The sequence below is a fragment of the Taudactylus pleione genome, unplaced genomic scaffold, assembly GCF_031769625.1.
Source record: "Taudactylus pleione unplaced genomic scaffold, aTauple2 ptg000555l, whole genome shotgun sequence".
NCBI lineage: Eukaryota > Metazoa > Chordata > Amphibia > Anura > Myobatrachidae > Taudactylus > Taudactylus pleione.
In genome coordinates this window covers 169,317-192,076 of record NW_028284957.1, presented here as the reverse complement: position 1 = coordinate 192,076, position 22,760 = coordinate 169,317, and the positions used below count along the sequence as shown (strand labels likewise).

General features: G+C 48.2%; 1 protein-coding gene across 1 annotated transcript in view; it reads left to right on the top strand.

Annotated features, from left to right (window-relative positions):
* Nucleotides 1-1,243: 1,243 nt before the first annotated feature.
* The window catches only part of FBXO3 (F-box protein 3), a 35,809-nt gene continuing 14,292 nt past the window's right edge, over nt 1,244-22,760 (top strand). The window contains exons 1-9 of the mRNA XM_088452615.1: nt 1,244-1,384; nt 8,275-8,364; nt 10,377-10,540; nt 13,956-14,070; nt 14,206-14,410; nt 15,827-15,872; nt 16,019-16,103; nt 21,377-21,499; nt 22,578-22,693. Coding sequence (XP_088308741.1) covers nt 1,293-1,384; nt 8,275-8,364; nt 10,377-10,540; nt 13,956-14,070; nt 14,206-14,410; nt 15,827-15,872; nt 16,019-16,103; nt 21,377-21,499; nt 22,578-22,693 — 1,036 coding nt within the window. The 5' untranslated portion in view covers nt 1,244-1,292. The remainder of the gene's footprint in view (nt 1,385-8,274; nt 8,365-10,376; nt 10,541-13,955; nt 14,071-14,205; nt 14,411-15,826; nt 15,873-16,018; nt 16,104-21,376; nt 21,500-22,577; nt 22,694-22,760) is intronic.

The following is a 22,760-nucleotide window of genomic DNA, read 5'->3' as shown; positions in this document are numbered from 1 at the left end:
TCCTCTTCTTTTATCCCCAGCATCTCCTGGCCTCCCCTATCTCTTCCCTGGCCCTTCCCCATGAGGTCATGGCCTTTTTTGGGGGTATTTCGTCTTATGTCCCTATTTTAAAAATAGGGGGGGGGCACCAATGCTCTTTCTGGCACAGGGCACCATAAAGTCTAGTTACGGCTCTGTCAGGACGCTCCATGTGGTGGCACTAGCAGGCGGCATGATGCATGCCATGCTCGGAGCATCCGCAGGAGTTTCCAGGTGGCACTGTCTCAGTGATACTGGCTGCAGGGTGCCACCTGTGTAACCATGTGAACCCGCCTGCTTGCGCTATGCAGCGGAACACAGCCGGCATCCCCACAGTCTCCAATGCACAAACACTCCGCAGGAAAGCCACATGACCTGTCAACCACATTGATGGATCTAAAAAAAAATTCACGTGTTATGTGCAACTTCTCCACTGTTTACAGTTTGATACATCTCCCCCCCATGTCCCTCAATGTATCCTCACACCCTATAGAGGTGTGCAACTTAATACATTGCATGGTCAGCACGGGCGTATCTATAATGGGTGCAGGGGGGCCCCGCACCGCACACCCTGCACCCATCATATTACTTACCTCTCCGGAGTCCCGCGTCGACGCGGGGGTCTGGTGCTGTAAGATGGCCGCCACGGCCATTTTTCCGTCGTTTACGCATGCGCAGAACAGGGAAAATGGCTGCCGCGTCCATTTTCCCAGTGACCTGCGCATACTCTATAGACTCCGGGCGCACTCTAGTGCCCAGAGTCTATAACTCCGGCGCTGGCTGCGCACAACTCAGTGCGCTGCCGGCCGCCGGAAAGAGGTGGTGGCCCGTGTTGGAGACTGCAGATGGGCCCCCTCCTCTCTAGAAACGCCCCTGATGGTCAGCTCTGTGTAACTTTTTTTATTGCTCTTTTTATCTCTGTGCAATGGTTTCATTAAGGATCGCAACTGTGTTTGCAATAGCGGTTATGCAGTACGCAACAATGAGCAGATTGCGTGCATGTTAGCACTCAATCTGACCCCTCCCCCTTATATATAACCACTCTGGGTAGTGACTCTTCCGAGTCTCTGATACAAAACAAAACTCCTGTGTCCACACACAGCCTCCTCCGGACCCCGCCCCCACAATTGCGTCGCCTCCAAGCACCGCCCTGACCAGCGGCTTGTAGATGAAGACTCCACAGAGGGGCGTGGTCATTTGGACGGGGAAGGGCGGGTCCTGGAGAAGGGAATGGGAAAAGAGGATTTGCGCGTGTATAGTTGATCACCTCCAAGATGGCGGCGGCCAGCGAGCTGGGATTTGCAGACCTCCCGTCTGACCCTCTCCTGCTGATCTTATCCCACCTGGACTTCCGGGACCTGCTCAGGTAAATACCTGTATATGGGAACATGAGGCTGTGCGGGCCCTGCTCGGTGTCACTGCTTGCTAGCCAGCTCAGTGATGCAGCCGTGGGGAGGTGTACAATACTGTGTGTGTGTCTGTCTTGTAAGTACCTCCCGGCTTCCCCTATCGTCCGTAACACTGAGGTGTGTACAGTATGTGTCTGTCCTGTCAGTACCTTCCCTATCACTGAGGTGTGTATGTGTCTGTCCTGTCAGTACCTCCCCTATCACTGAGGTGTGTATGTCCTGTCAGTACCTCCCCTATCATCCATAACACTGAGGTGTGTATGTCCTGTCAGTACCTCCCCTATCATCCATAACACTGAGGTGTGTATGTCCTGTCAGTACCTCCCCTATCATCCATAACACTGAGGTGTGTATGTGTCTGTCCTGTCAGTACCTCCCCTATCACTGAGGTGTGTATGTCCTGTCAGTACCTCCCCTATCATCCATAACACTGAGGTGTGTATGTCTGTCCTGTCAGTACCTCCCCTATCACTGAGGTGTGTATGTCTGTCCTGTCAGTACCTCCCCTATCACTGAGGTGTGTATGTCTGTCCTGTCAGTACCTCCCCCTATCATCCGTAACACTGAGGTGTGTGTATGTCTGTCCTGTCAGTACCTCCCCCCTATCACTGAGGTGTCTGTTTCTATCCCATCAGTACCACCCCCTAATATCCCTAACACTGAGGTGTGTCTGTTTCTGTAATATAATTCCAAACTCGTGTTGCTTTTTTAGAGGAAATTAGCATTTTGTTGTGTGCACCCCCTTGAGCAGGTGAAAAGGAAGCGAAAATATTTATTTTAGGGTAAAAATGTTGGGACAGAGGCCCTGATTCAGAGCCAGACGCTCTGGCAGAGCGCTCGCTCTGAATCAGGGCTGTCCCCCCTACCTTTTGGAGCGGCCTCCTGACCACCCACAGCTATAGCGAGCGGCCAAAATGGGCTTGCGACGAGACCCTGTGGTAGGGTCTCGCTGCCAAAAGCACTCCCACTGACATCACTAGTGATGTCAGTGGGGTCGGCCCCAGATGCCACAGCCCCATGGGGACGCCTCCGTCTGGGCAGCCACGCCCCCAATCACCATCGACAGCACGCCCCCTTTGGTGCGCGACCCATAATGACTGCTTGGCCGTCGTTATTCGGGTCTCGCGCATGCGCACGACGGAGCCGCCTCCGTTGTGCGCATGCGCACTTGGGCACCATTGACCCGCTTGCGAGCGCTCAGCGCTCGCGAGCGGGTCAGAATCAGGCCCAGAGTGCAGAACCTCTGCTACACCCCTCCTAATTAATAATCACGCACTAGTAGGGGTTTAGTTAGAATAATTTGCCCAATAAAGACATGTCAGTTTTCAGGTGAATTTCTCTCAAAAACTCAAGGTGTAAATGATGGGGGACAGGTATGCAGAGGTGTAAATGATGGGGGACAGGTATGCGGAGGTGTAAATGATGGGGGACAGGTATGCAGAGGTGTAAATGATGGAGGACAGGTATGCGGAGTTGTAAATGATGGGGGACAGGTATGCGGAGGTGTAAATGATGGGGGACAGGTATGCGGAGGTGTAAATGATGGGGGACAGGTATGCGGAGGTGTAAATGATGGGGGACAGGTATGCGGAGGTGTAAATGATGGGGGACAGGTATGCGGAGTTGTAAATGATGGGGGACAGGTATGCGGAGGTGTAAATGATGGGGGACAGGTATGCGGAGGTGTAAATGATGGGGGACAGGTATGCGGAGGTGTAAATGATGGGGGACAGGTATGCGGAGGTGTAAATGATGGGGGACAGGTATGCGGAGGTGTAAATGATGGGGGACAGGTATGCGGAGGTGTAAATGATGGGGGACAGGTATGCGGAGGTGTAAATGATGGGGGACAGGTATGCGGAGGTGTAAATGATGGGGGACAGGTATGCGGAGGTGTAAATGATGGGGGACAGGTATGCGGAGGTGTAAATGATGGGGGACAGGTATGCGGAGGTGTAAATGATGGGGGACAGGTACGCGGAGGTGTAAATGATGGGGGACAGGTACGCGGAGGTGTAAATGATGGGGGACAGGTACGCGGAGGTGTAAGTGATGGGGGGACAGGTACGTGGAGGTGTAAATGATGTGGGGACAGGTATGTGGAGGTGTAAATGATGGGGGACAGGTATGTGGAGGTGTAAGTGATGGGGGACAGGTATGTGGAGGTGTAAGTGATGGGGGACAGGTATTGTATTAAGTGGTTTTTGAACTTGGCAGACTTTTTACAAACTTGTTTAAAGACACTGCAGAATCGCTGTACAAGCATTTCCCTGTATCCCAAAATGCCTATTATTTAACCATCATTAAAATCCTCCAGTACGTAACGGCCACTAACAGCCTTCTGTATGGTCCTGATATTTCAGTTTCCAATCTTTGGGAGTCCAGGATGGTTTCCCCACTTTGTCATGCTCTTGTCCCTGTTCGCTGCTTGTACTAAATTTGCGCACGCTCACTTTGGGAGCACGCATTAGTGCAAAGTGTGCGCACCTAATTATATTGACCCCTATGATGCAGACATAACATGATTGCTGACGCAACTAACTACAAGAGGAAAAAAAATCATGAAAAGATCATTGTAATTACTATGATATGAGAATCAATATTTCCTTGTAATGGGGAAAAGCCTGTGTGTGAGGTAACATGTTTACATGTGGATGAGACGTGTGGTGCGGGGAGATAAAACATGCAGATGGTTATCCGAGAGAGTCCCTCCCGGGTTTTGTATCTCGCTGGGACAGAGCTTCCTGTCTTCCCTTTTACTGGCCCCCGTTGCATTTATTACATTGAATTCTCGCCTGTGTCTGTCGGTTACTGGAGGGCATTGGGTAAATGCACTCCGCCATAGACCTCATTACCCTGGCGACACTTGTAGCTGCATTGTGCAATGATTGCTAAAATCAGTATGATATAACCGTGCTGCAGCGTCGTACACGTTCTGCAGGTGGCACCACCCCAGCTCTTATTTATATCAAAAGTAAGCAAACCAGGGCTCTCTGGTTGCTGAGGGAACTACATGCCCCAGCATGCTAAGTCAAAAGCTGGAGAGCATCTTGTTACCTACCACTGGTTTATAGCATTACTGGTACATGAATGTATAATTTAGAGGCATATTTATTCATGGCATTGGCTTTTGATTATAAATATGCCCAATATTTGGTTAGATCGGAAACCACAGGGGCACATTCAATTGGGGGCGAGAATAGCAAAAATCCCACACCTGCGAGGTTTTTCCTGCAGCTGCGGGATTTATGCTATTCACTTAGGTGCGAGGATTTTCCTGCAGGTGCGGGATTTATGCTATTCACTTAGGTGCGAGGTTTTCCTGCAGGTGTGGGATATATGCTATTCACTTAGGTGCGAGGTTTTCCTGCAGGTGCGGGATTTATGCTATTCACTTAGGTGCGAGGTTTTCCTGCAGGTGCGGGATTTATGCTATTCACTTAGGTGCGAGGTTTTCCTGCAGGTGCGGGATTTATGCTATTCACTTAGGTGCGAGGTTTTCCTGCAGGTGCGGGATTTATGCTATTCACTTAGGTGCGAGGTTTTCCTGCAGGTGCTGGATTTATGCTATTCACTTAGGTGTGAGGATTTTCCTGCAGGTGCGGGATTTATGCTATTCACTTAGGTGCGAGGTTTTTCCTGCAGGTGTGGGATTTATGCTATTCACTTAGGGGCGAGGTTTTTCCTGCAGGTGCGGGGTTTATGCTATTCACTTAGGTGCGAGGATTTCCTGCAGGTGCGGGGTTTATGCTATTCACTTAGGTGCGAGGATTTCCTGCAGGTGCGGGGTTTATGCTATTCACTTAGGTGCGAGGATTTTCCTGCAGCTGCGGGATTTATGCTATTCACTTAGGTGCGAGGATTTTCCTGCAGGTGCTGGATTTATGCTATTCACTTAGGTGTGAGGATTTTCCTGCAGGTGCTGGATTTATGCTATTCACTTAGGTGCGAGGATTTTCCTGCAGGTGCTGGATTTATGCTATTCACTTAGGTGCGAGGATTTTCCTGCAGGTGCTGGATTTATGCTATTCACTTAGGTGCGAGGATTTTCCTGCAGGTGCCGGATTTATGCTATTCACTTAGGTGCGACGATTTTCCTGCAGGGGCTGGATTTATGCTATTCACTTAGGTGCGAGGTTTTCCTGCAGGTGCCGGATTTATGCTATTCACTTAGGTGCGAGGTTTTCCTGCAGGTGCCGGATTTATGCTATTCACTTAGGTGCGAGGTTTTCCTGCAGGTGCGGGATTTATGCTATTCACTTAGGTGCGAGGTTTTCCTGCAGGTGCGGGATTTATGCTATTCACTTAGGTGCGAGGTTTTCCTGCAGGTGCGGGATTAACCCTAACCTCCCCCCGTTGGGGGAGCCTAAACCTAGCCCTCCCGGGGGGGTGCCTCACCTCCCCCCGGGGGTGCCTAACCCAACCCCCCCCCCTTCCCGTAGCCTACACGTAACCCTCCCGGTGGGGTGCCTAACCCTAAGTCCCCCCGGGAGCCCTAAAACCTTACCCTCTCCTTCCCTCCCCGCGGCTGTCCACGCCTGGCACCCGCCTTACCTTCGTTCGCTATGCCGGGTGTCAGGATCTAGGTGTAGGTCTAATGACAGGCGTCGGGATTTCGACGCCTGTCATTAGTGCCTTGCTGGAATTAGACAGTCGGGAAGCCACAAGTCGGGATTTCGTCCGTCGGCTTCCCCCCTGACTAGGTCAGCTTGCTCATCATTCTGGTGATCTCATTATGTACAGGTTGTTCTTTCCCTATTTCCTTCCAAACTGAGGACATACCTGACAGGAGGGGAGATGTAGAGAACAAAAAGGTGCTCTGACCCATCAAACACAGGAGTCACAGGGGCGTGCTTGTGAGTCACTGGGGTGTGGTCTCGCTGGGTGCCCCTCTAAGCATGCTGGATGAGCAAAGCACTGGGAGGTAGAGCTACTCAGCCAAGCCTTTAAATGGCCAGACCAGCCCAACAGGCCATCGCCCCCTTCTGGCATTTGTCAGAATTGCCAGATGACCAGTGCGGCCATGATGTGGTTGATTAGATCTAAAGTTGTGGTGAGAAAACATTGTTCCCTCCCTGGTGAGAATTGGCGTATCCAAATGCAATTCTAAATTGCAGTGTAAAAATAAAGCTGTCCAGCATTTGTGGGCTACATGCAAAAGCAGCCAGTATTTACCCTGCATGCAAAAAAAAAAATGAAATAAATGTATTTGCACCCCTTGCATTGCAACATGGTTTCTTCCAGATGCAAACATTACTTTTTTTTTTTTTTTTTTGCTTTGCTCTTAATTGAGAATCCCCATAATCTTCCTGAAGTGCCTATGGCATGAGACAGAATTAGGCATAGTGCACCCATTATAAAGACATAGAGCCATATTCAATTAGAGGCGAAGCTTTCGGCTGTCCGAATTTTCGCTTCATTCGCCTGTTTCAGAGGCAAATTTATTCCGTGCTCGTCCCCGCTTTTCGCCTAATTCAATTGCAAAACAGGCGAAAACGGAAATAGGCGAATGCGAAACAGGCAAAAAGTACTGAAAGAATTGGGGAAATCAGTCTGTACCCCAGAAAAAGATACATTAACATAGGGAATCACTATAGATGTATACTAATGGCCCTAATATAACTATTTTGGGTACTTAAGTTGTGTAAATTGCTTGCTATTAGTGTCTAGGTAAAAGTGCTGAAGTATGTCATAAAGCTGTATATTTTGGTGAAAATAAGTAGTCCTTTCAAATTTGGGGTGCTTGAAAATGGGTGCCAGTATGTTTTTATGTCTCTAAAGTGAACTTTTAAAAAACTTGAAAAATCCACCTGCTGCATACACCTGCAATCCCAAAAACACCTGACCCATACTTGGGGACCCCCAAGAAGTCTATTTCGCTACTTTTAATGCTTGTCCCCCAACTTTTTAAAGTTTCACCCCAAAAATGACATGTCTTTTTTGGGGTGTTCTTAGGTTTTTTTTTTTTTCAGATTTGCCCTTTGGGAGGCTGTCCCAAGGGGTCTGAGTTGTTTCCCCACGTTTGCACCCCAAAATAAAGATACTGTATTTCTTTTCACCTGCTATTGATTGGAGAATTGTTTCCACTTAGGCGAAATTGTCCTGGAATTAAATTTGGCGATTTTTTTTTTTTAGGCTAATTTTTCGCAAAAAAAACAGGCGAAAATGGGTTTTCTCCTATAATTAAATTCCCCTCATAGTATTTTCTTATCTAGCAGAAGTTTTCCTAATCTCCGTTAACCAATGAGATATATTAGTCTAAAGGAACCGTTCTTGGTCAACACTTCATCTACATGTATTGGCAGGCTGATAGGAAAACCGTCTGTTTCATTATTATTTTTTCTTTTACTATTCAAGGCGGCAGAACCGTAGAGCTAGCGTTAGTCCCTTGCTTAGTGCTCAGACGGCCTTCTATTCATTATTACCAATGCAGAATGAGTGATGTCTTCAAGTAATCTCCAGGATGAATGGAAGGTCACCAGATCTGTGGGGGGTCCCGAGTAGCTCTGGGTCTGCGGGGGGCCCCGAGTAGCTCTGGGTCTGCGGGGGGGCCCCGAGTAGCTCTGGGTCTGCGGGGGGGCCCCGAGTAGCTCTGGGTCTGCGGGGGGGCCCCGAGTAGCTCTGGGTCTGCGGGGGGGCCCCGAGTAGCTCTGGGTCTGCGGGGGGGGCCCCGAGTGGCTCTGGGTCTGCGGGGGGGCCCCGAGTGGCTCTGCGTCTGCGGGGGGGCCCCGAGTGGCTCTGCGTCTGCGGGGGGTCCTAGCCTTTGAGTACCTCGCTATTGTAGCAATGACATGGGCTCTGTGTTCTTCTGGTCTTCATTAATCTGCTCTCCCCTTTCTTGTTTCAGCTGCAGCCTTGTGAACCGAAGACTCCATCAGCTCTCCAGCCATGACCCTCTGTGGCGGCGGCCGTGCCGGAAGTATTGGCTGGTGTTGGAGTGAGTGAAATGAATGTGCTTATGTTTGTTTTACATGTGGTTCCGCATCGGGTATGAAGGGTCATTTTGGAAAATAACGTTTGGCCACGTGCAAAGTCTTATAGTAAAATATGGGTCACTTATTTGTAAATAGCCCAAATATCTCTGGGACAACCCTTCCGTTCGCTCTTCTCATTTATAATAATTCTCTTTCCAAGGTTAAACCCATAAATCTCCCATGCATAGTGTTACATTCATGTTTTTATTTATACGTTAGCCTGTCATTTTCATTCACCGGATCGGTTACAACATTTGAGGCAATGGCCCCGACTACTAGAGACGACATAAACGGAACTCCATTCACTTTACCTAGGCCTGTAAGCAATATCTATATAATAACCTGCTAAGGTCTGTCCCGTCTCCAGCATGCATGCTCAGTAGTAGCTGGGAAATGTGCCCCAACGGCTCTGACTGATAGGAAGATGAGACAGGCCCGAGATTAGCAGGAGAGGACGAGGCCCTGGGCTGCTGGGAACATAGTAATTATACAGGCAGGATGGGGTGGGTTATGGAGCGGGACAAAGGAGCAGAGAGGGGAGTAGGGTGTGCCAACTGCAGACAGAGCAAAGGTGGGCCGGGACAGAACTGAATGCAGAGCAGAGGGGGGCGACGCACCGGATAATGAGGGGTGGGCCGGAGCGGTGTGCTGGTCCCTTTTCTAGTGTAAATATATTTACGACACAAGCATTCTGATTGTTTGAGGTTTTTATCAGCCGGTCTGTAATGTTCGATCAGATATGAGCTGATCTACCCGAGGGAGGTTTTGTCTTTCATACCCCTTTCAGACATACGACCCAGAAAAACTTCCTGCTCAGACCGGGGAATTTATCCTGTGCAAATTCCCGGGTATTTGGTCGAGACCCCCCTTTCACACTACATCGTCTACCCTGGGAAACTCTCGGGTAGCACCATTCAGACATAAGCCGTGTTTGTCAGTTTCTAATATTACCTGCCCTTCCTAGCCTATCCCCTCTCCGGCTGCCGCTGATGATGTCATCATCATGCAGCAGCCAGCCGACCAATCACTGCAGCTATTTTATTTATTTTATTATTATTAAATTATTTATTTAATTACGTATCTGCCCCGGTGGTCCAGCGGGAGTGCGGGTGGCCCGCTGTGGCAGAGGCCTGCCGGCGGTCTCCAACGCCTGCGGGCGTCCGGCTGGGGTTCTCTGTGCCTGAGGACCCGGCCAAGGTCACTGACTCGGTGTTCAGCGCCACAGCTACTTTCGCGGGGCGTGGTGAGTAGCAACGCTGAGTGTTCTATAGGACGCTCTGCGCTGCCAACTCAATGTAAATGTGCAGCCCGGGAGTAAATTCCTGGGTAGCACCATTCAGACATGAGCAGGGTAATTTCCCGGGACTTAACCCCTGGGAAGTTCCCTGGTCAATTGGAGGGTCGGCTACCCGGGAACATGTTCCCGGGTAGGTACCTTTCAGACATACACGAGATCCCGGGAATTTGTCCGAAGCAGGCCAATTTTCCGGGAATCTCAGTATGTCTGAAAGGGGTATCTGTGACCTGTTATCTGACGGATGATTGCTGGTTTTTGGCATTGCCAGTTAGAGGAAACTGGTTATGTACAGAGGAGAGCTTCAGGTTTCCCCCTCACCATGCTTTGCGTCATTACCAGAATCCATATATATAATTACCTATTTGGTGCGTCGGTGACTGAAGACTGGTCTCTCTCTGTACTTCTGAATGCAGGTGCACCTGTCACATAGAGGAGTTTGCAGCCATTTTGTGGGATGAACCGATATTCCACGCAGTCCTGTGCATCTGTTTACTAGTGACATCACTGAGGCGCCCAAATATTTTTACTTTGACCCACAAAATAGCTGCCAGCGTGTAGGCGATAGGCTGCCTCACATACCTGATTTTAGCCTGCCGCTAAGGGAGACCGTAAATTGTTACCATTGAATGTACCGGGGAATAAGTGACTTATTTAAAATGACAAATGTTCTGCTTAAAGCGACAAGAAGGCGCAGAAGAGCCGCAGCTGGAAGGCGACTTTCATGGAATACTACCTGGATATGGGGCGGTATATACATCAGTATGCCAAGCTGAAGGCGGCCTGGGATGCCCTGAAGGCGTATCTGGGTGAACACTGCCCCAGGATGATCAGCTCCCTCAAAGGTATCTCTACCAGCTCTGTGCCCCTGAGTATTTATTTTTTAAACCAGTAGCCAGTTACCAGCGCTCCCATTATTTTTATACCCCTGAGTATGATCCTGAAACGTACTACATAGAATATGACGGCAGATAAGAACCGCTTGTCCCACCTAGCCTGCCCCTTGACATAGATATCTACAGATGTGTCCTCCTACATCTGTCCTCAATACGCCACGCAGCGCAACATGCCGGGCGTGAGTGAGCTGCCGGGTCCCGTGTAACTGCTAGGGTCGGTGTCGTTTTTTTTTTTTTTTTTTGCCGAAAATTTGTCTTGGGCGCAAAGCAACGCACCAGGAGCCTGAGCTGATTAATGTGATACGTGACACAAGTCTATCTGTTTGCGACTGAGGTCCGTATTCAATTTGAGGCGAACAGCCGTTTTCGCGTGTTTTTGGCTGAAACTTTTCTCCGATGACGTCATTTCGCCAGGCGGAAACGTATCGCCGTATTCAATTTGAGAGACTTTCCGTCTAGGCGGAAAATCAGTGCAATGTAGTAGGCGGAAAAGTTTTGCCTATCAATAGCAGGCGGAAAAAAGTGCAGAGTTGGGGTTTTGGGGTGTAACGTTGCGGGAACCCCCCTGCAGCCTTCAGACAGTCCCCCAAAGGGAAACTCTGTCAATTTAAAAAAAAAACCAAACAAACACTTAAGAACACCTAAAAAAAAATCACTTTGAATTTGGGGGTGAAAAAAAAGAATATTGGGGGACAAAGTTAAAAACTAGTTAACTTGACTCTGGGGGGGTCCCCAAGTATGCCCCAGGTGTTTCCTTACAGGGGCTTGCGGCAGGTGGATTTTCCCCAATTTTCTTATACTTAACTTTAGCAACTTCTAAATATGCTGCCCCCCATTTTCAAGTACCCCAAATTTGCTGGGATAAGTTACTTTCTGCAAACAAAACTCCTGAATACTATTCTGCACCACTTATACAAAAACGCTATTTAGCAGCTATTCAGCCCGTTTAAAAACACCAAATACCTTCAGCAAGCCAAATCGGGGGTAACCATAGCTAACCCCCATGTCAGAGCATCTATTGGGGGGTGTCAGGCCGATTTCCCCAAATCTGACAGTACTTTCAGCTTGTTTAAGTTTCGGCGGGTCCCGTTTTCGCGTACTTTCAAATTGAATACGGGGATACGCGGGCACGCGCGCGATACTTTTCCGCCTACAAAACACGCAATGTAGGCGAAAAGTCTGGGAGGCGGAAAAGTATCGCGGGTCCGCTCAAATTGAAAATGGCTCGGAGACTGTAAACGGAACTTGGCATGGAAAAAAGCTGCCACCGTTGCATTTAGCTCTTTGCATGCTGATTCCGAGAGACAGTCGCACACATATCACATTAATCAGCACAGTCTAGTCACATTGCTTTGCTACTTACAGATGTGTCCTCATAGATAAGTTTCCGCCTGGCGGAAAAGTTGCAATCGGCGATAATTTTTTACGGATTCTGAATTTTCGTGGCTAATTGAATACGGGCCTAAGTCGCGATGCAACTAGGAAGTACCGGCAGACTGTGCTGATTCATTGGGATTGTATATCTATTTGCTACTCAGTCTATATATGAAGCACAACGGAACTTGGAATGAAGATAGCTAAGGACGCTGCAGTATAGTACTTTGTATAGAGATTCAGGGACTCAGTGGCACACAGATATACAGGTGACGCATGTCAAATTAAGCAGTACAGTCTCCTGGTGTGGTATGCAATCTGGAAGCCGACTGCCTAAATACCGGCAGCCGGCTTCCCAACTGTCATATCCCGGCAAGGGTGAAATGCATTTCCCCGACGCCGGGAGACCGGCGCCCAACATCCCGATCGTAGTGATGCCGGGCGCCGCGAGCGGACAGCCGCGGGGGGGGGGGGGGAGGGTTAGGTTTAGGCACCCCCGGGGGGGACTTAGGGTTAGGTACCCCCCCCCGGGGGGCTTAGGTTTAGGCAGCAGGGAAGGGGGGTGGTTAGGGTTAGGCACTTAGAAGGGGGATTAGGGTTAGGCACTTGGGGGGGAAGTTAGGGTTAGGCACCCCTAAGGAGGGTTAGGGGGGTTAGGTTAGTAGATACTCACCTTTCCACGATCTGGATTTCCAGCGCTGTCGGGCTTCCCCAGCTTCGAACTCTGCTCATGTCGGGCTGCAGCTGACTGGAATCGAACCGCCGGACATGCGGCCGGCGGTATTTCATACCCATTCCCCTGGTGTGTCCTAGTCCCATCGCATTTTGACTTAGACGCAATTTCAGTAAAAAAAGATGTAAAGGAATCCTTGGCGCTGGCAGAGCCTCACTGGACCTGGTGCGCCGAAAGGGGCTTTTTGACACAACTGCAGCAAAGATGTGTATGGACACATCTCTAGGCTGATAGAAATTAGATAGATAGGTATTCCTCTGGTCTCAAGCAATATCACAAGGAAATTCTCATTTAATCTGGACTATGAGTTGTGTATTTATTACAGTATAAATAGCATATATTAAAGAATGTTTGCGTGACATGAGCAGGCAATTATGTCTATAAACTAATGCTGTATTCTGTAATAGTTGTGCAGGTCAATCTATGACTACCTACATCCCCTATAAATAGGCTACTCATTATTATCCCTTATTTATATGGTGCCACAAGAGTTCCACAGCACCTAACAAAGTACATAAACAATTGAGCAGAACTAGAGAACAGTGACTGACAGTACAAGACAATGCAGGAGAAGTACATGAAATATAAACATTGCTGATACAGCGATCATATCACTCAAATAAGTACTACGATGGCAGAAGTCAAGGGTTAGATAAGGGAAGGAAAAGTACATGGGGAAAAGGGCCCTGCTCGTGAGAGCTTGCATTCTAAAGGGTAGGAGTAGACAGACAGGGGTGTCACAGATGGGGTAGACCGTAAGCATGGGACAGAATGTTAGGATGAGCGATGGAAAGCTTTGATTAATAAGTGGATCTTGAAAGCTCACTTGAAGTTTGGCAGAGTGGAGAGTCTGGCAGGGAATGGTAGAGAATTCCATAGGTAGGGAGCAGCACGTGCAAAATTTTGGAGGCAATAGTGGGAAGAAGTAATCAGTTGGCAGGAGAGGTGGCATTCATTAGTGGAGCGAAGAGGGCAGACCATGTGACGGGAGATAAGGTCAGAGATGTAACTGGGGGAGAGAAATGGATGAGGGCTTTATAAGGGAGTGTGAGAAGCTTGCATTGGGTTCTGAAAGGGAATGGGAGCCAGTGTAGGGCTTGTTGGAGAGGGGAGACAGATGTAGCATGTTTGGAGAGGAAGATGCATGTGCCATTACAATTCACGCACATGTAGAGATCCGTAGGGTAGAGAGAACAGTTTGATGAATTGGCTAACTTGGTGCCTTCAATCTTCAAATCTCTTGTGATCTTTCTGCAGCTGGAGTTCGGGAAGAAGATCTTAATGACGTCGAGCAAAGAATAGGGTGCAAAATTCCCGATGATTATCGCTGTTCCTTGCGGATTCACAATGGCCAGAAGCTGGTGGTGCCCGGGTGAGACAAAGGGTGGAGGTGGTGGTGGCTATTTCCTACTGAAGGTCCATCTGTTACAGTAGTTTTCTATGTGCCAAGATACTGTGTGGACCTCTGGCTCCTCTCATGCCATTGTGTTCTATGTTGGTATCCCAGGCTGATGGGCAGCATGGCTTTGTCAAACCATTACCGGTCCGAGGACTTGCTGGACATAGACACTGCAGCGGGTGGGTTCCAGCGACGGATGGGTCTCAAACAATGCCTGCCAATCACCTTCTGCATCCACACCGGGCTCAGTCAGTACCTGGCTTTGGCAGATGCTGAAGGGAGGCATCGCAATGACATATTCTACCAGTGTCCGGTAAGGCTTGGTCGCCTGAAGTGAATGGTTGGTGCTCATGCCCACAGTTGCCATTAAGGCACGAATACAGGTTGTGTGTGATGATATTGTCTAGGAGCCTGGGAAATACATAGATGAGTCTCACAGGGTCTGTATTATCCTCAGAACTGATGGACTTTCCTTCAGGTTCATCATTAAAACTTTAAATGGTTTTGTACCCTCCCAACTCCCTTTTTATCATTAGCTGGCAGTCTTGGAGCCACACAAACCTCTCCAGACCTAACGAAGGCTTGTGGTCACACAGGACCTTGACCTCTGTCAAGCAGATCAATCAATTACAGTTAATTTGTAAAGCCTGAAGGTTCCCAATGATACCAAATAGCATTGTTGAGTATTGGCAAAATTGTTTTGAATAATTGTGCCGAGGGAAGAGCAGGGGGCCCTTAGTGATCTATACATAATTTCACCCGTCACATACATTGTACCCTCACACAGCAAGTTAAGTTTCCAAGCAGTAGTCCCTGAGCAACGGGTACAGGTGACGGGCATAGGTAGAGCCAATCCAAAACTGAAATCGTAGTTTTCTGTAGAGAAGACAATGTCGTTTATAAGCACTTCGCAGGTCTCCTGTACGCTGGGTCCCGCAATGTTCCTAAGTGCCCTAGCGGAAGATCTCTCACCTGTTGTAGGTGAGCTTTTTATCCTACGTCTAAGGATGTTATCATCGCTCCTCCCCATTAGCTTTACATTCAGATGACGCATTATAATCAGTCGGAAGAAACATTTATTTCTCCGATCACATCGGACCAATCAGAGCGCAAGTAAAAAATTATTTGACTTCATCTCACATAATTCCACCCAAAGCAAACTTTCTTTTGGAGCTGTCATTTAAGATTGATAAGATGCTTAAATATATATAATCCACTGATAAATGAATGGTGTAAGGGGAAGAGTCTCTCCAGATAAACATGTCCCCCGATCCTGTACACGTGGGGGTAAATGTGCTAAGCCGAGCTGCAGCTTCTCAGTGTTTTTAAGCAGGACATTTTTAAACGTCTATTTTATTCAAAGCGAAGCGTGGCGTGTTTACTAGATTTACCCTTTAATCTCGCTGACCCCCAGCCTGCTTAGTAACAGCTATTAAAGGTCCTGTCATTCAGATCTTGTCTCATTATTGCTGCATTGTGCTAATATTTTATATCAGATTATAGTAAAACCTAGCGATATATATTTGACCCTTTAGCACAATATAGTTCACTAATGAAACTGTACAGCTGAAGGGTAACGTGGGATTATAGATCCAAACCCTGACCATGGAGGCTGGTAGCAGGGAGATGAGCTGTGTGATGTGTCTGTGACTGTATGTGAGGGTGGGGACTGTAAAATGCTCTCGTATTGGTGTCTTAGAATTATTTAGGCCTGTGATTTGTGTTTTAGGACCAGACGGCACATAACCCGGCTGCCCTGGACATGTTTATCACAGGTAGGGCATATGACAAGTGTTAGTAACTAGTGCACGTTGTATCTGTGACCGATGACCTGGGGAGGCTGCAGCAGTCTGAGAGTCTCTGTTCTCTGCAGTCATTATCCGTGTCATACTCACTCTCTCATCTGTTCTCTCAACATCAGGTTCCTCTTATTCCCAGTGGTTCACCACATATGTGGAGCATGTTGTCTCAGGTGACTATCCCATCATCAGGGACCAGATCTTCAGGTAGCGTGGACTCGACACATCTCTACATTAGTTACTTGTAGGGCAGCAAACAGGGTTTATATGATATAAATATATATCTTTATTTATTTAACAAAACCCAGAACTGATCAGCTTCATTTTTTTTTATGTTTTAATTTAACTTTGTTTATCCTTTAATGTTGTTTATACTGCACTGTTGTAAAATTGTTCACTAAACCCACAATTCAAGTGTGTGGAAATCCGTCTGATGCTATGGAATAGTTGGAAGGTCTCCCCGAGTTACCACTATACACTCCGAGTCGCATGCAGCGGCTTCTGTTGGTGGTCGCCCATGTGCGAGTTTGAGCAAATGCCCGTACACCCTCTTTCCTTGATGTACATCCGTTCGAACAAATGTGGTGCCCACTTTTAGGGCCTGTGCATGCTGTAATGCCTGTGACTGATCGCAGCCACTTGCATTTAACACGCCCCCGAAACACTCCCATAACAAGCCCACCGAACGGAACGTTTTGTCTACCACTAGCCAACCCCCAATCGCCGACTGAGTACGCCCAGCATTTTTCCGACTCATTTCTGATGCTGCCTGTCTCGGTCGCATGGAGTACGCCTTCGTGCTTACTCCATGTGACGCATGCAGCGTAGAGGACTTCAGAAATTTTTGCGCAGTTGCAAAAAAATCGCTCAAGTACGTGAACATGGCCTTCGTGAGTAGGGGCACTGAGTGTATCGCAGTTACTCCGGCATCAGTGTTGGGTAGCATGAGGCAATGGAAGAAGGTTCCATATACATCTGTGGGAAGAAAAGTGATGTGCATTATATAAAACGTAAATAAGCCACCAATGGATATTTATATGAAACCTCATACCATGACCTGATGGACGTTATGTTTACAACTGCTGATCTTCAGTTACCAGTGAAGGCAGGATAGTGACCTGTTTCTATGCTGTAGCACATGTGCATATATATTACATCAAAAGAATCCACACACGTTATCAAAAAGATCATTTGGACTACCGTTTTCTGGACTGCTTTTTAAGTACTTGAGTAGATTTACTTCAGAGGAGGAGCGCTCAAGTGTATACATAGTTCTTTATATACTTTTTTGTACATTTTTCTTCTGCACTTATAGAAAGTACTATACTTTGATTTGTATGTACGCTTGCTGGGTAGCTGAAGCCGGCCTCTTGGCTTGCTGGGTAGCTGAAGCCGGCCTCTTGGCTTGCTGGGTAGCTGAAGCCGGCCTCTTGGCTTGCTGTGTAGCTGAAGCCCGGCCTCTTGGCTTGCTGTGTAGCTGAAGCCCGGCCTCTTGGCTTGCTGTGTAGCTGAAGCCCGGCCTCTTGGCTTGCTGGGTAGCTGAAGCCCGGCCTCCTGGCTTGCTGGGTAGCTGAAGCCGGCCTCTTGGCTTGCTGGGTAGCTGAAGCCGGCCTCTTGGCTTGCTGGGTAGCTGAAGCCGGCCTCTTGGCTTGCTGGGTAGCTGAAGCCGGCCTCCTGGCTTGCTGGGTAGCTGAAGCCGGCCTCCTGGCTTGCTGGGTAGCTGAAGCCGGCCTCCTGGCTTGCTGGGTAGCTGAAGCCGGCCTCCTGGCTTGCTGGGTAGCTGAAGCCGGCCTCCTGGCTTGCTGGGTAGCTGAAGCCCGGCCTCTTGGCTTGCTGGGTAGCTGAAGCCGGCCTCTTGGCTTGCTGGGTAGCTGAAGCCGGCCTCTTGGCTTGCTGGGTAGCTGAAGCCGGCCTCTTGGCTTGCTGGGTAGCTGAAGCCGGCCTCTTGGCTTGCTGGGTAGCTGAAGCCGGCCTCTTGGCTTGCTGGGTAGCTGAAGCCGGCCTCCTGGCTTGCTGGGTAGCTGAAGCCGGCTTGCTGGGTAGCTGAAGCCGGCCTCCTGGCTTGCTCGGTAGCTGAAGCCGGCCTCCTGGCTTGCTGGGTAGCTGAAGCCGGCCTCCTGGCTTGCTGGGTAGCTGAAGCTGGCCGGGTAATTGGGCCAATATTCCAGCAAGTTTGTCCCACATGACAGATAATTTGGCGAATGTGGGCGGAAGAAGAACGCTGTTGGCCTATGCGTACTGCTATACACCAACAGTACTAACACACTGGTGATGCCAGAAGAGATTTGGCTGCTCGACCCATCTGCCGTACCTCTACCAAATGGGACACTGGTTCTTACTCTTAAGTTTTGGGCTAATGGCTAGTATTGGTCCATGTGGGGCCAGGAACATTAAGGACTTCTCAGTAGATATCTTTACGCTCCATAACAGGAAGTTCAGTGTGCGTAGAGGAGAAATCTTCCCCGTGAGCAGATCAATTTCTCTAATGTCCCTTTCTCCGTTTCCATATTCAGGGCTCTATGCTATATTCACAATATGCTGCCACTTTTTATGTATTGCTTCCTGTTATTATGGAAACAAAATGGATTTCTTTGGGAATTCTGGGCCTGATTCAACATTGCACACAAGTACACAGCTGGTCGCAGATTCCCGATCATCCGGAATCTGCGTAGTCACATGCAGACCCTTGAATGCCTTTGCCTGCTTGGCAGGCAGAGGCATTTAAGGGGCGGTGCGAGGTCGGCCCGGCGTTCCTGGAAATGGGGACGTGTCCAGGCTTACTCAGCTGGCTGGCAGCCCGGCGCTGTCCATCATCGCGCCCATCGACCACCGATGGTCACGATGGTGATTCCAGCCTGCAACCTCCATCGCAGTACTGGGATCACAATTGCAGCAGAGGATGTCATACACCTCCTGCTGCATTTGCAGAATTGCAAAGCTGCCTGCGTGCATACATCATATATCTATAGCCCGCGTGCATACATCATATATCTGTAGCCCGCGTGCATACATCATATATCTGTAGCCCGCGTGCATACATCATATATCTGTAGCCCGCGTGCATTCATCATATATCTGTAGCCTGCGTGTATACATCATATATCTATAGCCAGCGTGCATACATCATATATCTATAGCCTGCGTGTATATATCATATATCTATAGCCTGCGTGCAGCTTTGCAATTGCTGAATTGCCCCCTCTGACCGCTGATGAACACAAATGCCAAAGGGAAAACCTCTCTGAAGCGCTTTCTTAATTGCAAATAGAAAAATACTAGATCATTTACACCATTTGCTAACATACATGTCGCTAAACTGCATGCCCCTTCTCCTAAAGGCTGCCTGCCCTGAGGTGTAAAGACATTACCCTGGTACCCCCCCTTCCCGTGCTGTGGGTACCATGGTAATGTGCGATATTGGGAACCCTAGAGTGGCAACTTCGACACACTTGGGAAATCCTGTATAATGGTAAGGGTTCATAAATCCATATTTCATTATACTAAAATGTAACTAAAATACTCAGAATTATAAAATCAACTTTTATATAGGAAAAAAAAAAACTAAACCAATGTTAAACCACTTACTGATTTAAAAAAGTTTTATTCTTTAGATTATTCAAGATCTTCTTGTGGTCCAAATGGAAATGTTTTCTTTGTAAAGTAGATAATTTTTTTTTTTAATCTGCTCCACTTGAAGGCCCCTTACAGAATGAGAGCAGATTCAATGGGCCATTCGGATCAATTGCCACTCAGCCAATCACAATTGGTTTGTTATGTGTGCAATGATGTGATTGGCTGTCCGCAAAGGATACTCCTGCAAATTCCCTGCTTTAGTCCAGCATCCATATCTACTGATATGCAGAAAACACATGTTTTGCAGCACCAATCATGTCTGTGGTCCATTCATTTCTATAGTCCATACATTTCTATAGTCCATTCATTTCTATATACCATTCATTTCTATAGTCCATTCATTTATATAGTCCATTCATTTCATTGAGCATTCTGCACACATTGCACAATCACGTTAACATGAATAGGAAAAATATAGCACAACGCTTGTTAACATACAGTGCATATATAAACAAAATGTGATCCCATTGAGGTCAATAGACTTTTTGAACTGCAGTGCTAATCTTTAGCATATATTCAACAACATCCACAAAACACAACTGACACACACACAGCAATTGGCATGGCCACATGGAATAGAATGAGTTTCAGCATTTAAATTCCATTGGGTAGAAGAGTTTAGGGGGCCTATCTTGTCTATAGTGTGCTGGAAAACATGCAGGTTACCCTCGTTTCAAGTGATGGTTTCATCAGACCACAGAATCCTCCAAGATAGACCTTTGGCCTCAGTGTTAAGCGTTATGCTTGCCACAAGCTTTACACTCTCCCTACCGCTCAGCACAATGGTGGAACATAATGGTATAACGGAATTAGCCATAGACTGGATTATATGTCAAAGTAGAGTATGGAATAAAGGACGATCTGCTGCTGTCTGTAAGTGGCCCAGGACTTGGGAGAATATTTATACTCCAGCAGAACAATGGGCCTGATTCAGAGCTGAACGCTCTGACCAGAGCGCTCGCTCTGAATCAGGGCCCTCCTACCTTTTTTTGGAGCGTCCTCATGGACGCTCGCATAGCTGTGGGTCCATGATGATGGTCGCGATGGTCTTGACCATCGGGCTTGCGACGGAGACCCTGCGGTAGGGTCTCGCTGCCGCAAGCCCTGGAGTGATTTTGGCTCTATCAGAGCCAAAATCACTCCCACTGACATCACTAGTGATGTCAGTGGGGCCGGCTTGAGACGGTAACGCCTCCGTCTGGCAGGCACGCCCCCGGCACGCCCACCAAAGGGGGCGTGCTGTCAATCAACATCGACAGCACGCCCCCTTTGGTGCGACACCCGGAGCGATGGTGAGCCCGTCGCTCGCCGGGTCTCGCGCATGCGCACGACGGAGCTCCCTCCGTTGTGCGCATGCGCAGTGGGGAACATCGACCCGCTTGCGAGCGGGTCTGAATGACCCCCAATGTCCCAACGCATGCAGCAATAATACACATTGATGGGTCTTATGTACAGCCATGGAGTGACCAAGACAAAACCCAAACCTCAGTCCTATTATGAAAGTTGGGTGAATTTAATTGTCATTTTTAGATTTGTAAGTTAGTGCATGTTTGTTTAATTCACAGTATTTGCTATGTCTCCTGTGTACCACTATAGGTAGTATAGTGTATTGATTGATTTTTTTAGCCATTTTGTGAACTGAACTATTCATGAGAATGCAGCCTATGAACCTGCCATGAGGCACTGAGCCATGAGGCACTAATTGTTAGTGAATGTGTAGACTGAACATTGATTCATTCCACTGTGTGTAGGTGACAGGTCCACCTAAAGCTGGGGGGGTGGGGGGGAACCACATTGTACAATATACTTGTGTAAGGAACCTGATTGACACCCAGCTTCTTTACTAGGTATGAGCATGACAAAGACTGTGTGGCGACTACTGATGATATCACTGTGTCCGTCTCCACCTCCTTCCTCCCCGAGCTGAGCTCCATCCACCCTCCACATTACTTCTTCACTTACAGAATTAAGTGAGTATGACGTACACTGTGATGTCGCTAGTTCCCATAGGGTACATCACTATTGATATTGGTCCTGCTATGCTATACCTTGTGGGCGTTTCTATCAATATCTATGCTGTACCTCATGGGCGGGTCTATAAATCTATGCTGTACCTCCTGGGCGGTTCTATGAATCTCTGTGCCTCCTGGGCTGTTCTATGGCTCTCTATGCTATACCTCTTGGGCGGTTCTATGAATCTCTGTACCTCCTGGGCAGTTCTATGGCTCTCTATGCTATACCTCTTGGGTGGTTCTATGAATCTCTGTACCTCCTGGGCGGTTCTATGAATCTCTGTGCCTCCTGGGCAGTTCTATGGCTCTCTATGCTGTATCTCCTGGGCGGTTCTATGAATCTCTGTGCCTCCTGGGCAGTTCTATGGCTCTCTATGCTGTATCTCCTGGGCGGTTCTATGAATCTCTGTACCTCCTGGGCTGTTCTATGGCTCTCTATGCTGTATGTCCTGGGCGGTTCTATGAATCTCTGTACCTCCTGGGCTGTTCTATGGCTCTCTATGCTGTATACCTCCTGGGCGGTTCTATGAATCTCTGTACCTCCTGGGCAGTTCTATGGCTCTCTGTGCTATACCTCCTGGGCGGTTCTATGAATCTATGTACCTCCTGGGCAGTTCTATGGCTCTCTATGCTATACCTCCTGGGCGGTTCTATGAATCTCTGTACCTCCTGGGCGGTTCTATGGCTCTCTATGCTATACCTCCTGGGCGGTTCTATGAATCTATGTACCTCCTGGGCAGTTCTATGGCTCTCTATGCTGTATCTCCTGGGTGGATTTATGGTTCTCTCTGCTGCATATTTCAGAAGTGACAGTATCCAGTTTTAACTGAACTTGAGCTTCCTCTTCCAAAAGGACTCTAATGTGGCAACTACTACTATTTAATCCGGGTGAAATGAACGTGTTGCAGAACACTGTAATTACCTCACTCGTAAAGGTTGCAAAATGGTGTTTAAAAAAAAAAAAAAAATAGTGTATAACACAATTGTTCTGCTTATTACTTCACCCAGCACTTTCATTTGTACCCCTAATTGCTAGGATGGAGATGGCTAAAAACGCCTTACCGGAAAATGCGTGCCAGCTGGAGAGCCGCTATTGGAAAATAACCAACGCCAAAGGAAATGTGGAGGTGGTACAAGGTCCGGGAGTTGTAGGTAAGAGTCACTGGGTGTACTCTGTATGACCACTTGCTACTAGAGCGTCTGTACTCCACATTGGGGC